Source organism: Mytilus edulis, chromosome 7, assembly GCF_963676685.1.
Source record: "Mytilus edulis chromosome 7, xbMytEdul2.2, whole genome shotgun sequence".
Lineage (NCBI taxonomy): Eukaryota > Metazoa > Mollusca > Bivalvia > Mytilida > Mytilidae > Mytilus > Mytilus edulis.
In genome coordinates this window covers 92,049,097-92,071,374 of record NC_092350.1, presented here as the reverse complement: position 1 = coordinate 92,071,374, position 22,278 = coordinate 92,049,097, and the positions used below count along the sequence as shown (strand labels likewise).

Here is a 22,278-nt window from a genome sequence, read left to right as displayed (position 1 = left end):
TGTGACCTAGCAATGAAACTCTTTTACTCAACACCATCATGTGACCTAGCAATTAAACTCTTTTACTCAACACCATCATGTGACCTAGCAACGAAACTCTTTTATTCAACTCCAACATGTGACATTGCAAAGACATTCTCACGCTCATCACAAACGAGTGACACCTTTTATAGGCAATGCAAACTTGAAACAAATACAAACATGGCTTATTGCAGTTCTTCACTTATACTCAACACAAACATACACCATTGTTACATTACACTTATAACAGCTCATATGATATGAAGCAGCTGATATACATCAACATTTTACACAGAAATACCACTAAATACTTTCTAAGCTTTGATCATTTATTTTAAATCGACACAAAACACTGTTGATCAGACAGGTTTAATGGACAACAAATATTTGTTAGAATTATATAAAGTGGGGTCTCATTTTATTCGTAACACAGAACTGAATCAGATAGTAAAGGTTTTATTTTGTTTCCTGACGAAAATTATTTTGTAAACATCTGATTTTAATGAGAAGTTGATGAGAACAAGTTGTGTTATCATCTTTCGTCAGATTATGTTAATTCTACAGATCTAATGTAAAACATCTTTTAAAAATAACAAATACTTGACAGATGTATATAAAGTGGGGTCTTATTTTTCATGTCTCCTCGTACTGAATCAGAAAATATAACTCGTTTTAATATTTCTTGAAAAAAAGTTTTTTTTTAACTTTTCTTTATACTGATTCAAAACAAAATCATGTTGTTGATCATTCTACTGAATCATTGTTAATTAGACAGGTTCGATGGACACCAAATATTTGATAGAATTATATAAAGTGGGGTCTCATTTTAATTGTCTTGTCCAGCTGAGTCCATTGATATAAATATTGTTTATGTTTCTTGAAAAAAGTTTTTTTTTTTTTAACCTGACATTTCTGATGGAAGTTCTGACATCTCACAATAAAACATGTTGTTTATTTGTTGTTTATGTAGAATATAAATACAAGTGTGACTGGTCATTTTATTCAGTTTTGACCACTGATTCATGTGATATATATTTTGTTTATATTTATTACACAACATTGTCCAGTTTATGACACAAGTTTTGATGTCTGTTATATGTTGATATTACAGAGTGGAATGACACCATTAATGTTGGCGGCTTGGAATGGACACCTGGAGGTGGTGACTTACCTCATCAGTCAGGGCAGTCAATTAGAGGACACATCAGGGGTAATGATAGATATAATGACCTTACTCTGACCAAACATCACTTTATACAGAATCTACACAAAATCATGTTGTTAATCAGACAGGTTTAATGGACAACAAATATTTGTTAGAATTATATAAAGTGGGGTCTCATTTTATTCGTAACACAGAACTGAATCAGATAGTAAAGGTTTTATTTTGTTTCTTGACAAAAAATTATTTTGTAAACATCTGATTTTAATGAGAAGTTGATGAGAACAAGTTGTGTTAACATCTTTAGTCAGATAATGTTAATTCTACAGATCTAATGTAAAACATCTTTTAAAAATAACAAATACTTGACAGAATTATATAAAGTGGGGTCTCATTTTTCATGTCTCCTCGTACTGAATCAGAAAATATAACTCGTTTTGATGTTCCTTGAAAAAAGTTTTTTTTTCAACTTTGATCTTTATACTGATTCTTAACAAAATCATGTTGTTAATCAGACATGTTAAATGGACAACAAATACTTGCTATTATTTAACTTGTTATACTTATATAATTAAGAGGTTACTATTTGTTTACTTATTTTGTTGAACTTAATGAGGGTTTGGATGGGTTAAATGAATAAAGAATAATGCCCTTAAAAAATAAAGATAAGAGAATAACGGGCACAAAAAATGAAGATAAGAGAAACATGAGAAACGCATGGTCTACTTTTTGAAGATTAGAGAAAAAAGGGATGAAAATTAAATGTTAACAAAATAACAGACCCCCCTCCAGACCCTCCTTAATCAGAAAATGTTTTTTAGTTAATATATTTTAATCTACCATGTATTGTTTTACCCAATGTTATATTCTTACATTTAGATAAATTGTTTGACTCCTCTCTTGATTTGTTAACACACACCATTAATGTGTTTATATTTTTATATTGTTATAGAATGGATACACAGCTTTACATTGTGCTGCTCTGAAAGGACAGATTGATGTAACAAAATGGCTAATAGATCAAGGTTGCAGTCCTTGGGTGAAATCAAAACGGGTAACATTCAGTTTTATTCTTGTTAGACAGATACTTTATTCTCTAAATAATAAATACAAGTCAACAGAGAAAGTAGAATTACAAATGAATATAAATACAAATATAAGTCAACAGAGAAGTACAATATAAATACAAATACAATAGTTGAGTATAAACAGATGCAGTACAATAATGTAAAATATAGTACATCTTTATGATGACATACCTATATAATAAACAGTTAAACTAAATATGAAGAAATCAGTCTGGTGCTTTACGTTTACATGGAGGGACTATCTTTATTTACAAAAAAATGTATACTTTTTGAATTCATATATAGAATAAGAAATTCACTTGATATGATGTGAACCAAGTATTTAAAATGGTGTAGTGATTATCAATTATTAACATAAGTCGTAAAACTGATAAACCACAATTCAAACAATATCAACACAAAGATAAATAATACAATCTTTTCAACTGAATGGTAACCAATCAAATTGTTTACTTGTGTACATATATAATGAATCTTGTTAAATATTATTATTGATGTGTGTCTTTTGTTGGCTTACACTACCAACATACCTTTCCACCAATTATACACTACCAACATACCTTCCACCAATCATTCATTGCCAACATACCACCAATCTATCATACACTACCAACATATCACCCACCTATCATACACTGCTAACATACCTTCCACCAATCATACACTAACAACATAACCTCCACCAATCATACACTACCAACAAACCTTCCACCAATCACGCACTACCAACTTACCTTCCACCAATCATACACTACCAACATACCTTCCACCAATCATACACTACCAACATACCTTCCACCAGTCATACACTACCAACATACCTTCCCATAATCATACACTACCAACTTACCTTCCACCAATCATACACTACCAACTTACCTTCCACCAATCATACACTACCAACATACCTTCCCCCAATCATACACCACCAACATACCTACCACCAATCATACACTACCAACATACCTTCCACCGATCATACAATACCAACATACCTTCCACCAATCATACACCATCAACATACCTTCCACCAATCATACACTACCAACATACCTTCCACCAATCATACACCACCAACATACCTTCCACCAATCATACACTACCAACATACCTGTATGATTGGTGGAAGGTATGTTGGTAGTGTATGATTGGTGGAAGGTATGTGAGTAGTGTACGATTGGTGGTAGGTATGTTGGTATTGTATGATTGGTGGAAGGTAAAGTGGTATTGTATGATTGGTAGGTATGTTGATAGTGTATGATTGGTGGTAGGTATGTTGAGCAAGGTATGTTGGTAGTGTATGATTGGTGGAAGGTATGTGAGTAGTGTATGATTGGTGGAAGGTATGTTGGTAGTGTATGATTGGTGGAAGGTATGTTGGTAGTGTATGATTGGTAGAAGGTATGTTGGTAGTGTATGATTGGTGGAAGGTATGTGAGTAGTGTATGATTGGTAATAGGTATGTTGATAGTGTATGATTGGTGGTAGGTATGTTGATAGTGTATGATTGGTGGAAGGTATGTTGGTAGTGTATGATTGGTAGAAGGTATGTTGGTAGTGTATGATTGGTGGAAGGTATGTGAGTAGTGTATGATTGGTGGTAGATATGTTGATAGAGTATGATTGGTGGTAAGTATGTTGATAGTGTATGATTGGTGGTAGGTATGTTGTTAGTGTATGATTGGTGGTAGGTATGTTGAGGAAGGTATGTTGGTAGTGTATGATTAGTGGAAGATATGTGAGTAGTGTATGATTGGTGGAAGGTGTGTTGGTAGTGTATGATTGGTGGAAGGTATGTTGGTAGTGTATGATTGGTAGAAGGTATGTTGGTAGTGTATGATTGGTGGAAGGTATGTGAGTAGTGTATGATTGGTGGTAGGTATGTTGATAGTGTATGATTGGTGGAAGGTATGTTGGTAGTGTATGATTGGTGGAAGGTTTGTGAGTAGTGTATGATTTGTGGAAGGTATGTTTGTAGTGTTTGATTGGTGGAAGGTTTGTGAGTAGTGTATGATTGGTGGAAGGTATGTTGGTGGTGTATGATTGGTGGAAGGTATGTTGGTAGTGTATGATTGGTGGAAGGTATGTTGGTAGTGTATGATTGGTGGCAGGTATGTTGATAGTGTATGATTGGTGGTAGGTATGTTGATAGTGTATGATTGGTGGTAGGTATGTTTGTAGTGTATGATTGGTGGAAGGTATGTTGGTAGTGTATGAGTGGAGGAAGATATGTTGATAGTGTATGATTGGTGGTAGGTATGTTGATAGTGTATGATTGGTGGTAGGTATGTTGGTAGTGTATGATTGGTGGAAGGTATGTTGGTAGTGTATGATTGGTGGAAGGTATGTGAGTAGTGTATGATTGGTGGAAGGTATGTTGGTAGTGTATGATTGGTGGAAGGTATGTGAGTAGTGTATGATTGGTGGAAGGTATGTTGGTAGTGTATGATTGGTGGAAGGTATGTTGGTAGTGTATGATTGGTGGAAGGTATGTTGGTAGTGTATGATTGGTGGTAGGTATGTTGGTAGTGTATGATTGGTGGTAGGTATGTTGGTATTGTATGATTGGTGGAAGGTATGTCGGTAGTGTATGGTTGGTGGAAGGTATGTTGGTAGTGTATGATTGGTGGAAAGTATGTGAGTGGTGTATGATTGGGGGAAGGTATGTTGGTAGTGTATGATTGGTGGAAGGTATGTTGGTAGTGTATGATTGGTGGTAGGTATGTTAGTGGTGTATGATTGGTGGAAGGTTTGTTGTAGTGTATGTTTGGTGGAAGGTATATTAGTAGTGTATGACTGGTGGCAGGTATGTTGATAGTGTATGATTGGTGGTAGGAATGTTGATATTGTATGATTGGTGGTAGGTATGTTGATAGTGTATGATTGGTGGTAGGTATGTTGAGGAAGGTATGTTGGTAGTGTATGATTGGTGGAAGGTATGTGAGTAGTGTATGATTGGTGGAAGGTATGTTGGTAGTGTATGATTGGTGGAAGGTATGTTGGTAGTGTATGATTGGTAGAAGGTATGTTGGTAGTGTATGATTGGTGGAAGGTATGTGAGTAGTGTATGATTGGTGGAAGTCCATAATCACATGGCAAAATCAAATAACAAAACGCATCAAAAACGAATGGACAAAAACTGTCATATTCCTGACTTGGTACAGGCATTTTCAAATGTAGAAAATGGTGGATTAAACCTGGTTCTATAGCGCTAACCCTCTCACTTTAATGACAGTCTCATCAATTTCCGATATTTTTACATTGATGCGTTAAATAAACAGACACAATAAATATAATAGTCAAAATATGGGTACATCAGTCATCATCGTTTAACAATTTTAAAAGGAACAATTTAACAGAACACAAAAACATCTACTATCTACGAACACATTTATTGAGTGTATAGGTACCAACATACCTTCCACCAATCATACACCACCAACATACCTTCCACCAATCATACACTACCAACATACCTTCCACCAATCATACACTACCAACATACCTTCCACCAATCATACACTATCAACATTCCTACCACCAATCATACACTACCAACATACCTTCCACCAATCATACAATACCAACATACCTACCACCAATCATACACTACCAACATACCTTCCCCCAATCATACACTACTCACATACCTTCCACCAATCATACACTACCAACATACCTTCCACCAATCATACACTACCAACATACCGTCCGCCAATCATACAATACCAACATACCTACCACCAATCATACACTACCAACATACCTACACCATCAACATACCTTCCACCAATCATACACTACCAACATACCTTCCTCCAATCATACAATATCAACATTCCTACCACCAATCATACACTATCAACATATCTACCACCAATCATACACTACTAACATACCTTCCACCAATCATACACTACAACAAACCTTCCACCAATCATACATCACTAACATACCTACCACCAATCATACACTACCAACATACCTTCCACCAATCATACACTACCAACATACCTTCCACCAATCATACACTACCAACATACCTTCCACCAATCATACAATACCAACATACCTACCACCAATCATACACTACCAACATACATACCACTAATCATACACTACCAACATACCTTCCACCAATCATACACTACCAACATACCTTCCACCAATCATACACTACCAACATACCTTCCACCAATCATACAATACCAACATACCTACCACCAATCATACACTACCAACATACCTTCCCCCAATCATACACTACTCACATACCTTCCACCAATCATACACTACCAACATACCTTCCACCAATCATACACTACCAACATACCTACCACCAATCATACACTACCAACATACCTTCCACCAATCATACACAACCAACATACCTTCCACCAATCATACACTACCAACATACCTTCCACCAATCATACACTACCAACATACCTTCCACCAATCATACACTACTCACATACCTTCCACCAATAATACACTACTCACATACCTTTCACCAATCATACACTACTCACATACCTACCACCAATCATGCAGTACCAACATACCTTCCACCAATCATACACTACCAACATACCTTCCACCAATCATACACCATCAACATACCTTCCACCAATCATACACTACCAACATATCTTCCACCAATCATACACTACCAACATACCTTCCACCAATCATTCACTACCAACATACCTACAACCAATCATACACCATCAACATACCTGCCACCAATCATACACTATCAACATTCCTACCACCAATCATACACTACCAACAAACCTTGGACCAATCATACACTACCAACATACCTTCCACCAATCATACACTACTCACATACCTTCCACAAATCATACAATACCAACATACCTTCCACCAATCATACACTACCAACATACCTTCCACCAATCGTACACTACTCACATACCTTCCACCAATCATACACTACCAACATACCTACCACCAATCATACACCACCAACATACCTTCCACCAATCATACACTACAAACATACCTTCCACCAATCATACACTACTCACATACCTTCCACCAATCATACACTACCAACATACCTTCCACCAATCATACACTACTCACATACCTTCCACCAATCATACACTACCAACATACCTTCCACCAATCATACACCATCAACATACCTACCACCAATCATACACTAGCAACATACCTTCCACCAATCATACAATACCAACATACCTTCTACCAATCATACACCACCAACATACCTACCACCAATCATACACCATCAACATACCTGCCACCAATCATACACTATCAACATTCCTACCACCAATCATACACTACTCACATACCTTCCACCAATCATACACTACCAACATACCTTCCACCAATCATACACTACCAACATACCGTCCACCAATCATACAATACCAACATACCTACCACCAATCATACACTACCAACATACCTACACCATCAACATACCTTCCACCAATCATACACTACCAACATACCTTCCTCCAATCATACAATATCAACATTCCTACCACCAATCATACACTATCAACATATCTACCACCAATCATACACTACTAACATACCTTCCACCAATCATACACTACAACAAACCTTCCACCAATCATACACCACTAACATACCTACCACCAATCATACACTACCAACATACCTTCCACCAATCATACACTACCAACATACCTTCCACCAATCATACACTACCAACATACCTTCCACCAATCATACAATACCAACATACCTACCACCAATCATACACTACCAACATACATACCACTAATCATACACTACCAACATACCTTCCACCAATCATACACTACCAACATACCTTCCACCAATCATACACTACCAACATACCTTCCACCAATCATACAATACCAACATACCTTCCACCAATCATACACTACCAACATACCTTCCACCAATCATACACTACCAACATACCTTCCACCAATCATACACTACCCACATACCTTCCACCAATCATACACTACTCACATACCTTCCACCAATCATACACTAATCACATACCTTTCACCAATCATACACTACTCACATACCTACCACCAATCATGCAGTACCAACATACCTTCCACCAATCATACACTACCAACATACCTTCCACCAATCATACACCATCAACATACCTTCCACCAATCATACACTACCAACATACCTTCCACCAATCATACACTACCAACATACCTTCCACCAATCATTCACTACCAACATACCTACAACCAATCATACACCATCAACATACCTGCCACCAATCATACACTATCAACATTCCTACCACCAATCATACACTACCAACAAACCTTCGACCAATCATACACTACCAACATACCTTCCACCAATCATACACTACTCACAAACCTTCCACAAATCATACAATACCAACATACCTTCCACCAATCATACACTACCAACATACCTTCCACCAATCGTACACTACTCACATACCTTCCACCAATCATACACTACCAACATACCTACCACCAATCATACACCACCAATATACCTTCCACCAATCATACACTACAAACATACCTTCCACCAATCATACACTACTCACATACCTTCCACCAATCATACACTACCAACATACCTTCCACCAATCATACACTACCAACATACCTTCCACCAATCATACACTACCAACATACCTTCCACCAATCGTACACTATCAACATACCTTTCACCAATCATACACTACCAACATACCTTCCACCAATCATACACTAGCAACATACCTTCCACCAATCATACACTACCAACATACCTTCCACCAATCATACACATCAACATACCTACCACCAATCATACAATACCAACATACCTTCTACCAATCATACACTACCAACATACATACCACTAATCATACACTACCAACATACCTTCCACCAATCATGCAGTACCAACATACCTTCTACCAATCATACACCACCAACATACCTACCACCAATCATACACCATCAACATACCTGCCACCAATCATACACTATCAACATTCCTACCACCAATCATACACTACTCACATACCTTCCACAAATCATACAATACTAACATACCTTCCACCAATCATACACTACTCACATACCTTCCACCAATCATACACTACCAACATACCTTCCACCAATCATACACCATCAACATACCTACCACCAATCATACACTAGCAACATACCTTCCACCAATCATACAATACCAACATACCTTCTACCAATCATACACCACCAACATACCTACCACCAATCATACACCATCAACATACCTGCCACCAATCATACACTATCAACATTCCTACCACCAATCATACACTACTCACATACCTTCCACAAATCATACAATACTAACATACCTTCCACCAATCATACACTACCAACATACCTTCCACCAATCATACACTACTCACATACCTTCCACCAATCACACTACCAACATACCTTCCACCAATCATACACTATCAACATACTTTCCACCAATCATACACTACCAATATACCTTCCACCAATCATACACTTCCAACATACCTTCCACCAATCATACACTACCAACATACCTTCCACCAATCATACACTACTCACATACCTTCCACCAATCATACACTACCAACATACCTTCCACCAATCATACACTACCAACATACCTACCACCAATCATACACTATCAACATGCCTACCACCAATCATACACTATCAACATACCTTCCACCACTCATACACTACTCACATACCTTCCACCAATCATACACTACCAACATACCTTCCACCAATCATACACTACCAACATACCTTCCACCAATCATACACTACCAACATACCTTCCACCAATCATACACTACCAACATACCTACCACCAATCATACACTATCAACATACCTACCACCAATCATACACTATCAACATACCTACCACCACTCATACACTACTCACATACCTTCTACCAACCGAAAGTTTGAAAGACCTAATAATAGGGAAAAAAATGGAGTTGTCGTTCTTTTCCTTTGATAGGATGGATACCACAAAAGCTACATGCATTTGTAAGTGGAGGGTTAAAAAAAGGGGGGGGCAAAAGGGGGTCCCAGGGAGATTTTTTTCTGTATATAAACGGAACATAATTGTTAAAATTGCCGTTTTACAATATAAATCAATTGATTTTAAAAAGCAATTGTAAACGGTCTTTCCCCCCTTTGAAACTTGATTGTTTGATATATGTGTGTGTTTGTTTGTTTGTTTGTTTTAGGGGTCTATATTATTGTGTTACCTGAGAAATTTCATGTTTAGTTTGGAAAGTTTTTATTTTATTTCAGATCAAGCGTGTGACTCTCGCTCCAGATTGAGGAGACATCACGTGATGCGGGTTTATAATAACGAAAACTTAGTATATTTATTCCTTTTTAGGTGGGGACGTTGAATAGACAACATGTATAGATACGGAATGCACACAATGTAATTTCTTTTGTCATTGTAGGAAAATGACATTTTGATTACAGTTCACCAGCAGTGCATGATTTGGATTTAATTGATCTGGTGTAATTTTAAAACACGTTTAAGGATTATTTTCTTATAATGTACATTTTTCAGCACAAGTTTGTAACACAGATAAGTATTTCAATCTAGGAGCGGACATTTTATTGTAGGATTTCACTGAGATTTACTGACCTAGCAAGCGATTTTTACGGCATTGCCATTTCTTTTCTCTAGGAAAATTCTTGAGAGGTAGCTGCACCACATTGTTTTATGAACTTTTAGTACATGTATGCGCTGCTGATCATATACTGTCATAAATAAACTGTCATACAGATTGATTGATTGATTGATTGAATGATTGATTGATTGATTGATTGATTGATTTATAAGTTAAACACTTGGGATAGGGTCTCTTGAAACAAGCGAAAAAACAAATGAGACCTTGGACCCCGTAATAAACACGAGACAGAAACATGCACGCAAATGATTGATTAGTTGGTTGATTGATTGATTGATTTATTGATTGATTGATTTATTTATTGATTGATTGATTGATTTATTGATTGATTGATTCATTGGTTGGTTGGTTGGTTGGTTGATTGATTAAACACGTTGGTTAGGGTCAATTGAAACAGATTGTTGAATTATAATAGATATAACTTTATTATTTCAGTATGTTTGGTTTTAATGTAATAATTTACATACTACACTAATTTAGGCCCCACCTATTGATAGGTCACCCTATAGGGATCAGTCTGTCTGTCCGACCGTCTGTCTGTCCGTCCGCCCATAACAAATTGTGTCCTCTATATATCCAGAGAACGGTTATATTTTAATACTTTATACTTGACCATTTATTAATCAACACCAGAGGGTGTGTCATTATGTTTGTACAACTTTCTAGGTCAAAGTTGGAAGTCAAAAACTTTAGTTTCAGTTGACAACCCTATGTCCTATGGTAAAGATTGTGATCACTCTATATCTTGAGATGAGAGCCGTTGTGATTTCAAAGTTTATACTTGACATGTATATTAACCATCAACAGAGGGTGTGTCATAATCTATGAACAACTACCTAGCTCAAAGGTCAAGGTCAAAAACTGGTTTCAGTTGACAACCCATGTCCTATGGTCAAGATCGTGTTCGCTCTAATTATTGAGAACCGTTATGCTTTCAAAGTTTATACTTGACATGTATTTAACCAACACCAGATGAAATGTTATAAAGTATGTACAACTTCCTTGGTTAAAAGTCAAGGTTTAAATCTTTGGTTTCAGTTGACATCTCCATGTCCTATGGAAATATACACATTTTTTTACGACACATTATTTACAGCTTCACCCACAGAGATGGCTCCGATCTCAATGATGTCTAGTTTATTCATGTTCTTAAACAGTAAAATCTCAATTATTTGTTCATGTATCGCTTATGTCACTTCATATTTGTTGTTTGTTTAGGTTGACTGGTTTTATGTCAAGTATTGTTACGGTAAAATTAGTACAACAATTGCCTATTATTTAAGGAAGATGTATATTTGTATGATTGATAAAAGAGTTTTTGATTGTATTTCAGGGTGAGACTTCTTATGATATGGTAACAATAAAAAGCTATGATTCTGAAGAGAAAAAAAGGAAGAAGAAAGAAGTGATGAACTTCCTGAAGGTAAATATTCTGTCATAATTAAAAAGAGATATTTACAAATAGTCACAGATAATGTTAGAGACATAACAGACTTGGTACATTGAAGTTACAATAAAACGTTTGCCTGTAGTTTTCAATGTCATTGTAGTATTTGTTGTCAGTTAACAATGTACCCAGTAAGTTGATAATTCCAAGCTTGTTGCCTAATATAGAATGTTGAAAGACAAATGTTCGAAAACAGTGTCTGACATCTGTGGTATTTTTGTGTCATTAGTTTCCTGTCTCCTATGTATATACATCACGTCATCTCCTTTTAATATGTAAACATAATATGTATCTCTGTGCGAAAAATGGGATTTACATGCTTATGCACAGGGGTGTGGAAATATTCGCTGTGGGCACTTGTCCCTGGGCAAGTAAAACTGTAAAGTTCACTTGTCCGGAAAAAAAGTTACTTGCCCTGATGGTCCCAATAAATATTGAAGTATTTCATTGAAGTTAATATATGATTCTTAGCACTGGTACAACTGCATCACAAACAAGTGAAATCCATTTGTTTATTATGTGTAAAAAATTAGTAAAGTAGGTCAACATCTATGGGACAAAAACCTTACAGCAAACCAACCAATGAAATAACATGTAAAGGTAATTTTTGCAGCAGTTTTGGAATAAAAATTGTAGCCAGTAGGTACATATAATGATATACTAGTTTAGAGGACAGTGAGTGAAGAAATGGAAATTAAATAATGGATAAACTATTGACTGTTTTGCTGTTTCTCTCAACTGATCAACACACTTGGTTTTTTTTTTGTGTTTTTTTTTTATAATTGTATTGATGGACAATTAAACCGTCCCTTCCATTTACCACTCTGACAACAAATAATGTTGATCTTTGATCTATAAATATAAAGACAAAAAAAATATTTATTTTCCGAATTTCCATCCTAGATAGTCAGGTGCAATCTGATATTTACGATGTCTGAAATTCTAGCTTCCGTATTTTTTTTTAATACTCCTTATCCTCCATTTGCGTTTTAGAGTTTTTACTCGACTCATTACTCTTTTTGTCTTGCTTGCCCGGTGTTTTATAAAGTATTTATCAATCTGAATATCGATACAAAATCATATAAATGACACTTCCGGTACATGATGGATAAAACCTAATCGACCATCCCGTGTCAATGGACAAAACCAATGCAATGTTACGCAACTCGGGTTCACATACTTATTTTTATTTATTTTGTTAATCTATCTATTTTCGGTATGATGTTATATTTATCGTCATGAACCATTGGTTTCGTTTACATAAATTGAACATCTTTATATATTTTGATCATGTTGAAATTAGTTCTATATTTCTGTTGGATTTAAACTTTGTCTTTTATATTATTTTACTTGTCCACGGGCAACCCAGACCAAAATAATTACTTGTCCGGTTGTTCAAATGTACGAGTCGGGCGAGTCGGGCATAGCATTTCCACACCCCTGATTGCAAATATTTAATAATCATGTATTAAAACAAGCACATCTTTACAAAATGTTTAGTATGCTGTCAACCTGTGTATATATTATAAACCTTTCAGTATGTCGCAGGTAGACAAATTAACCTACATAGATAAAACCTCTATGAAATGAGTAAACTCAGTAACGTTAACTTTCCTGCACAACCTTTTTAAATTACATACAAAAACAAATAAATCACATCATCATTAAATAGGCCGTGTGCGGTAAAGTTTACTCACGTGCGATATGGCATAGAAGGGAAAACAATTACTGTGGCGATTAAACATGTGTTAAAGATGTCAGACCACCAATTTATTCACTCAAATTTAGAATGTAAATTTCTATATTAAGTTAGTCCTTCCCTAAAAAATATGTAGTGCTCTTGATTTTATTGTTTACTTGAACTAACCAAAAAATTTGCAGAAATGAAATTTTTGGTGAAAAAGAAATATATTTAAAGCATTTTTAGACATAATTTACTTGTTCATGAGTTTCCATTAAAAAAAATGAGGATTAATGCGCTCCATACTATATTTATTTAAGATTTCGAGAAAAACCAGAGGCTATGTTTAGTATTTACCTTCGGTCGTTGGTATTTTACTACAAGACATATGCATTAAACATGAATTATAATTGGCAGGTAGATATATGATACATGTACAATTCAGTATACACCTACGTTCTATGAAGCTATAATTATGTAAAAATATTATAAAGGTGTGAAAGTTGTAAAAATTGTTGTAATAGACAGGGATTTCCAATTAGAGGTCTGACACCTTTATTAAAAGCAATGACATGATATCACAAAAATCAGAAAACAACCTTACATCACAATTTGTGCTTTTTTGCATTTAAACAATGAAAGAAATAAAAAAACAATATGAAATTATGTATTTTCTCCATGATGATTTTGGTTGATACCATTACTGTTTTTGAACTTGGCAATAGCTGCTTCTGAAAAAAATGAAAATAAATAAATAAAATAAACATATTAATTATCTTAAAAAGAAGGAATATTACAAAATTTTATTTAAATTTTATTTGTCGAACCTTAATTTAGATATTCAGATTGATGATCCCAATCGCCGTAACAACCATGTCTGTGGTCTTTTATCCCCACCTTCTCCATAAAGACTGCTTTGTCTGATCTTCTGCATTTCCAAACATTATATGCAAATTATGGGCAAATTTTGAATTGTTCTTACAATCTTTATTGTCAGTGGCAAAAAAAAGGACTTTAAAATAGATGTAAGATGTGGTATCCATTGCCAATGACACAACTCTTCACAAGAGAGCAAATGACGCAGAATTTAACAACGATAGGTCACTGTGCATCCTTCAATGAAGCTATTTGACACGATTTTATACGCCCGTCGTCTTTTAGACGGGACGTATTATGGTATACCGTTATCCGTCCGTCCGTCCGTCGTCCACACGTCGGACAATAACTCAAAAACACTTTCACCAATTTCCATGAAACTTAAGTGAATTGTTTATATCTATTGACGTAAGCTTCAGATTTTAAGTTTTGGATTTATGGGGCTTTATTCATAAAAAAGGGGGGATTTTCAACACTTTGGACAATAACTCAAAATGGCTTTCACCAATGTCCATGAAACTTTGGTGAATTGTTTATATCTATTGATGTAAGCTCCCTTTCAATTTTTTTTAATTTCAGATTTTACGTTTTGGATTTATGGGGCTTTATTCATAAAAAAGGGGGGATTTTCAACACTTCGGACAATAACTCAAAAAGGCTTTCACCAATGTCCATGAAACTTTGGTGAATTGTTTATATCTATTGATGTAAGCTCCTTTTCAATTTTTATAAATTTCAGATTTTAAGTTTTGGATTTATGGGGCTTTATTCATAAAAAAGGGGGATTTTCAACACTTCGGACAATAACTCAAAAAGGCTTTCACCAATGTCCATGAAACTTTGGTGAATTGTTTATATCTATTGATGTCAGCTCCCTTTCAATTTTTATAAATTTCAGATTTTAAGTTTTGGATTTATGGGGCTTTATTCATAAAAAAAGGGGGATTTTCAACACTTCGGACAATACCTCAAAAAGGCTTTCACCAATGTCCATGAAACTTTGGTGAATTTTTTATATCTATTGATGTAAGCTCCCTTTAAATTTTTATAAATTTCAGATTTTAAGTTTTGGATTTATGGGGCTTTATTCATAAAAAAAGGGGGATTTTCAACACTTCGGACAATACCTCAAAAAGGCTTTCACCAATGTCCATGAAACTTTGGTGAATTTTTTATATCTATTGATGTAAGCTCCCTTTAAATTTTTATAAATTTCAGATTTTACATTACCGTGTTATGAATTTTTATGTTTAAAAAAGGGGGGATTTTCCAATTTTGGGACAATAACTAACACTTTCACAAAATTTTATGCAACTTTGATAAATTGTTTATATCTATTGACATAAGCTCCCTTTCCATTTTTATAAATTTTAGATTTTACATTTTCTTAAGTAATGAATTTTTATACATGTACTTAAAAAAGGGGGATTTTATGAAACTTTCGTGAATATATTAATGTAACATCCCTTTTGATTTGTATATATATTTCTAGTTGATCATATAAATTCATTTAAAGCATAAAAGACAAGTTAAAAGAGCAACGGGCGTATCATGCGCTAAAGCGCAGCCCTTTTTTACATGAGACATGATAGTTTAATAGATGGGTCTTTTTGTAGACTCTCATGTCAAAGACACCTCCAGAAGTTACTCCTGACACCCAATCACAGGAACATGCAGCACCAGTAGTTGGAGGTAATAATCTAATATTAATTATTCAGATACTGGCTGAAATTATAATTACTTGTTTCTAATATATGGAAACCTCGATGTCTGCTTATAATGGTGGTACTATCATTCCTACTGCTTCATCACACAAGTCTATCATCTAATGTTAATTATTATGTATACTGGCTGGAATGATTTAAAGTTACTTATATATGGACACTGGAATGATTTATAGATACTTGTTGTCGAGCCTGCAACTTTTGTTGCAGAAAGCTCGACATAGGGATAGTGATCCGGCGGCGGCGGCTACGGCGGCATCGTTAGCTAACTTCTTAAAAGCTTTATATTTTAGAAGGTGGAAGACCTGGATGCTTCATACTTTGTATATAGATGCCTCATGCTACGAAGTTTCCGTCAGTCACATGTCCAATGTCCTTGACCTCATTTTCATGGTTCAGTGACCACTTGAAAAAAAAGTTCGGATTTTTTGTAATGTTGAATTCTCTCTTATTATAAGTAATAGGATAACTAGATTTGATATGTGCGTACCTTGCAAGGTCCTCATGTCTGTCAGACAATAGTTACTTGACCTCGACCTCATTTCAAGGATCAGTGAACAAGGTTAAGTTTTGGTGGTCAAGTTCATATCTCAGATACTATAAGCAATAGTGCTAGAATATTCGGGGTATGGAATGATTGTAAGGTGTACATGTCTAGCGGGCAGATGTCATGTGACCTTGACCTCATTTTCATGGTTCAGTGGTTATACTTAAACTTTTGTGTTTTGGTCTGTTTTTTTCATACTATATGCAAAGTTTTTGTGTTTTGGTCTATTTTTCTTAAACTATAAGTAATAGGTCAACTATATATGTTGTATAGAAGCATTGTTCGTTGTACATGTCTGCCTGGCATGGTTCATCTGACCTTGACCTCATTTTCAAGGTTCATTGGTCTTTGTTTATTTATCTTGGTTAATGCTAAGTTTATGAGACAGTTGTAATAAAGCTTCATATTTAGGACTATCAACAGAATATCAATGATTAGTATAGAAGGCGAGACATTTCAGCGTGTGCACTCTTGTTTCTAATGTATGGAAACTTTGATGTCTGCTTACAATGGCGGTACAACCATTCCTACTGGTTCATCACACAAGGCAATCATCTAATGTTAATTATTATGTATACTGACTGGATTGATTTAAAATTACTTATTTCTATATATGGACACTGGAATGATTTAAAGTTACTTATTTCTAATATTTGTCATTTGAACACTGGAATGAATTATAGTTACTTATTTCTAATGGAAACCTTGATATCTGCGTTTAATGTAAAAATAATAATAACTTTAGTATAAGTAAATAGAAATTTATGAAATTTAAACACAAGGCTTATGACCATTAAAGGAAGGTTGGGTTTGATTTTTGGGAGTTTTGGTCCCAACAGTTTAGGAATAGATTCTTAATTTTTGCTCCTGTTTTCAAATTGGTCTACATATTTAAGGTCCAAAGGGTCCAAAATTAAACTTAGTTTGATTTTAACAAAAATTGAATCCTTGGGGTTCTTTGATATGCTGAATCTAAAAATGTACTTAGATTTTTGATTATTGGCCCAGTTTTCAAGTTGGTCCAAATCGGGGTCCAAAATTAAACTTTGTTTGATTTCATTAAAAATTGAATAATTGGGGTTCTTTGATATGCCAAATCTAACTGTGTACGTAGATTCTTAATTTTTGGTCCCGTTTTCAAATTGGTCTACATTAAAGTCCAAAGGGTCCAAAATTAAACTAAGTTTGATTTAAACAAAAATTGAATTCTTGGGCTTTTTTGATATGCTGAATCTAAACATGTACTTAGATTTTTGATTATGGGCCCAGTTTTCAAGTTGGTTCAAATCAGGATCCAAAATTATTATATTAAGTATTGTGCAATAGCAAGAAATTTTCAATTGCACCGTATTCAGCAATAGCAAGAAATCTTCAATTGCACAGTATTGTGCAATTGCAAGAAATTTTCAATTGCACAGTATTGTGCAATAGCAAGAAATCTTCAATTGCACAGTATTGTGCAATAGCAAATATTTTCAATTGCACAGTATTGCACAATAGCAAGAAATATCTAATTTGCACAATATTGTGCAATAGCAAGAAATTTTCAATTGGAGTTATCTTTCTTTGTCCAGAATAGTAGTTGAATCAACTTAAATCATTGTTTTATACAATATATATACAATGTATATTCACTTTTACTACCAACTGATAAATTAAAACAATCTTTACCAGTCAGTGATAGCAAGCACTTTATTTTACATTTGTATGCCCCACCTACAATAGTAGAGGGGCATTATGTTTTTTGGTCTGTGCGTCGGTTCGTTCATTCGTCCGTCTGTGCGTCCGTTCGCGTCAGGTTAAAGTTTTTGATCAAGGTAGTTTTTGATGAAGTTGAAGTCCAATCAACTTCAAACTTAGTACACATGTTCCCCATGATATGACCTTTCTAATTTTAATGCCAAATTATAGTTTTGACCTTAATTTCATGGTCCACTGAACATAGAAAATGATAGTGCGAAATTGTTTTGACCCCAATTTCATGGTCCACTGAACATAGAAAATGATAGTGCGAAATTCAGGTTAAAGTTTTTGGTGAAGGTACTTTTTGTCGAGCCTGCAACTTTTGTTGCAGAAAGCTCGACATAGGGATAGTGATCCCGCGGCTACGGCGGTGGCGGTGTTATCTCACTTCTTAAAAGCTATATATTTTAGAAGGTGGAAGACCTGGATGCTTCATATTTTGTATATAGATGCCTCATGTTATGAAGTTTCCGTCAGTCACATGTCCATTGTCCTTGACCTCGTTTTCATGGTTCAGTGACCACTTGAAAAAAAGTTCAGATTTTTTGTAATGTAAAATTCTCTCTTACTGTAAGTAATAGGATAATTATATTTCGTATGTGCGTACCTTGCAAGGTCCTCGTGTCCGTCAGACAGTTTTCACTTGACCTCGACCTCATTTCATGGATCAGTGAACAATGTTAAGTTTTGGTGGTCAAGTCCATATCTCAGATACTATAAGCAATATAGGTCTAGTATATTCGGTGGATGGAAGGACTGTAAGGTGTACATGTCCAACTGGCAGGTGTCATCTGACCTTGACCTCATTTTCATGGTTCAGTGGTTATAGTTAAATTTTTGTGTTTTGGTCTGTTTTTCTCATACCATATGCAATAGGTCTACTATATTTGTTGTATGGAATGATTGTAAAGTGTACATGTCTAGCGGGCAGATGTCATGTGACCTTGACCTCATTTTCATGGTTCAGTGGTCAAAGTTAAGTTTTTGAGTTTTGGTCTTTTTATCTAATGCTATATGCCATAGGTCAACTATATTTGGTGTATGGAAATATTTTATGATCTTTATGTCAGTCGAGCAGGTTTTATTTAACCGTGACCTCATTTTCACTGTTCATTGCACAGTGTTAAGTTTTTGTGTTTTGGTCTATTTTTCTTAAACTATAAGTAATGTGTCAACTATATATGTTGTATAGAAGCATTGTTAGCTGTACCTGTCTGCCTGGCATGGTTCATCTGACCTGGACCTCTTTTTCAAGGTTCATTGGTCTCTGTTTAGTTATCTTGGTTAATGTTAAGTTTATGTGACAGTTGTAATAAAGCTTAGCTTTATACTTTAAGGACTATCAACATAATATCAATGATTAGTATAGAAGGCGAGACATTTCAGCGTGTGCATTCTTGTTTAAATACAAACATGCAGAAGTGAGATTGAAAACGACGTGTATACCTGAGCCTAATATTAAAACCGACCAATTTATTCTGTGTATACCAGGACAAATTCAAACTCGATATTTGGTTCATAATTTTATTTTAACAATCCATGCAAGCATTATAAAAGGTGCAGAAACCACTCTAATATAGAAAAGATGAGGTTAAAGTCTACTGTAATTTGCGGTAAATTTAATTACAAACTTATGACAGAAATATTCTTTAAAATTAGTTAGTTTATTTCCTTATCAATTTATAACACTAGATCATTTGTAATACATATGAAGATGGGTAATACACACGGCAAAAAAAACAAACTTCAATAAGGAGTAGCGTAAAAACTAGACTAACCATGGTTGCAAAGAACTTTCTTTGCACAGATGGATTCGTCTTTCATTTTTGAATCGTGTATCAATTTAAAAAAAATCTATTGACCAACAAAATAGAAGATCTTGATAATGTAAAAATATCTGCTAATTTTGATAATTTTCCCTATATATCCTTTGTATTTTTGGCACGTCATGCTGTTAATTTCTATCTAAAAAACATCATTTTCTGTTTAATTTTACAAGCAGAATTCATATGTGAAATTTGAAAAAAATCTGTTGTGTAGTTTAATTACGTACACTTCGCCTTAAGATAAATTTGTTAAAACAAAACGTTTTTCAAAATGAAGAAAATTATACTATATTTGGTGTATGGAAATATTTTATGATCTTTATGTCAGTCAAGCAGGTTTTATTTAACCGTGACCTCATTTTCACTGTTCATTGCATAGTGTTAAGTTTTTGTGTTTTGGTCTATTTTTCTTAAACTATAAGTAATGTGTCAAATATATATGTTGTATAGAAGCATTGTTAGCTGTACCTGTCTGCCTGGCATGGTTCATCTGACCTGGACCCCTTTTCAAGGTTCATTGGTCTCTGTTTAGTTATCTTGGTTAATGTTAAGTTTATGTGACAGTTGTAATAAAGCTTAGCTTTATACTTTAAGGACTATCAACATAATATCAATGATTAGTATAGAAGGCGAGACATTTCAGCGTGTGCACTCTTGTTTAAATACAAACATGCAGAAGTGAGATTGAAAACGACGTGTATACCTGAGCCTAGTATTAAAACCGACCAATTTATTCTGTGTATACCAGGACAAATTCAAACTCGATATTTGGTTCATAATTTTATTTTAACAATCCATGCAAGCATTATAAAAGGTGCCGAAACCACTCTTATATAGAAAAGATGAAGTTAAAGTCTACTGTAATTTGCGGTAAATTTAATTACAAACTTATGACAGAAATATTCTTTAAAATTAGTTAGTTTATTTCCTTATCAATTTATAACACTAGATCATTTGTAATACATATGAAGATGGGTAATACACACGGCAAAAAAAAAAAAACTTCAATAAGGAGTAGCGTAAAAACTAGACTAAGCGTGGTTGCAAAGAACTTTCTTTGCACAGATGGATTCGTCTTTCATTTTTGAATCGTATATCAATTTAAAAAAAATATATTGACCAACAAAATAGAAGATCTTGATAATGTAAAAATATCTGCTAATTTTGATAATTTTCCCTATATATCCTTTGTATTTTTGGCACGTCATGCTGTTAATTTCTATCTAAAAAACATCATTTTCTGTTGTAATTTTACAAGCAGAATTCATATGTGAAATTTGAAAAAAATCTGTTGTGTAGTTTAATTACGTACACTTCGCCTTAAGATAAATTTGTTAAAACAAAACGTTTTTCAAAATGAAGAAAATTTGTCTTTGACATTGTCCAGTTTCATGGACAAAAAGTGGAGAAATTATCTTCGA

At 34.5% G+C, this 22,278-nt stretch overlaps 1 protein-coding gene across 1 annotated transcript in view; it reads left to right on the top strand.

Annotated features, from left to right (window-relative positions):
- Nucleotides 1-1,138: 1,138 nt before the first annotated feature.
- LOC139482478 (uncharacterized) overlaps nucleotides 1,139-22,278 on the top strand; it is a 53,743-nt gene continuing 32,603 nt past the window's right edge. The window contains exons 1-4 of the mRNA XM_071266389.1: nucleotides 1,139-1,231; nucleotides 2,136-2,237; nucleotides 12,347-12,436; nucleotides 16,634-16,709. Coding sequence (XP_071122490.1) covers nucleotides 1,139-1,231; nucleotides 2,136-2,237; nucleotides 12,347-12,436; nucleotides 16,634-16,709 — 361 coding nt within the window. The remainder of the gene's footprint in view (nucleotides 1,232-2,135; nucleotides 2,238-12,346; nucleotides 12,437-16,633; nucleotides 16,710-22,278) is intronic.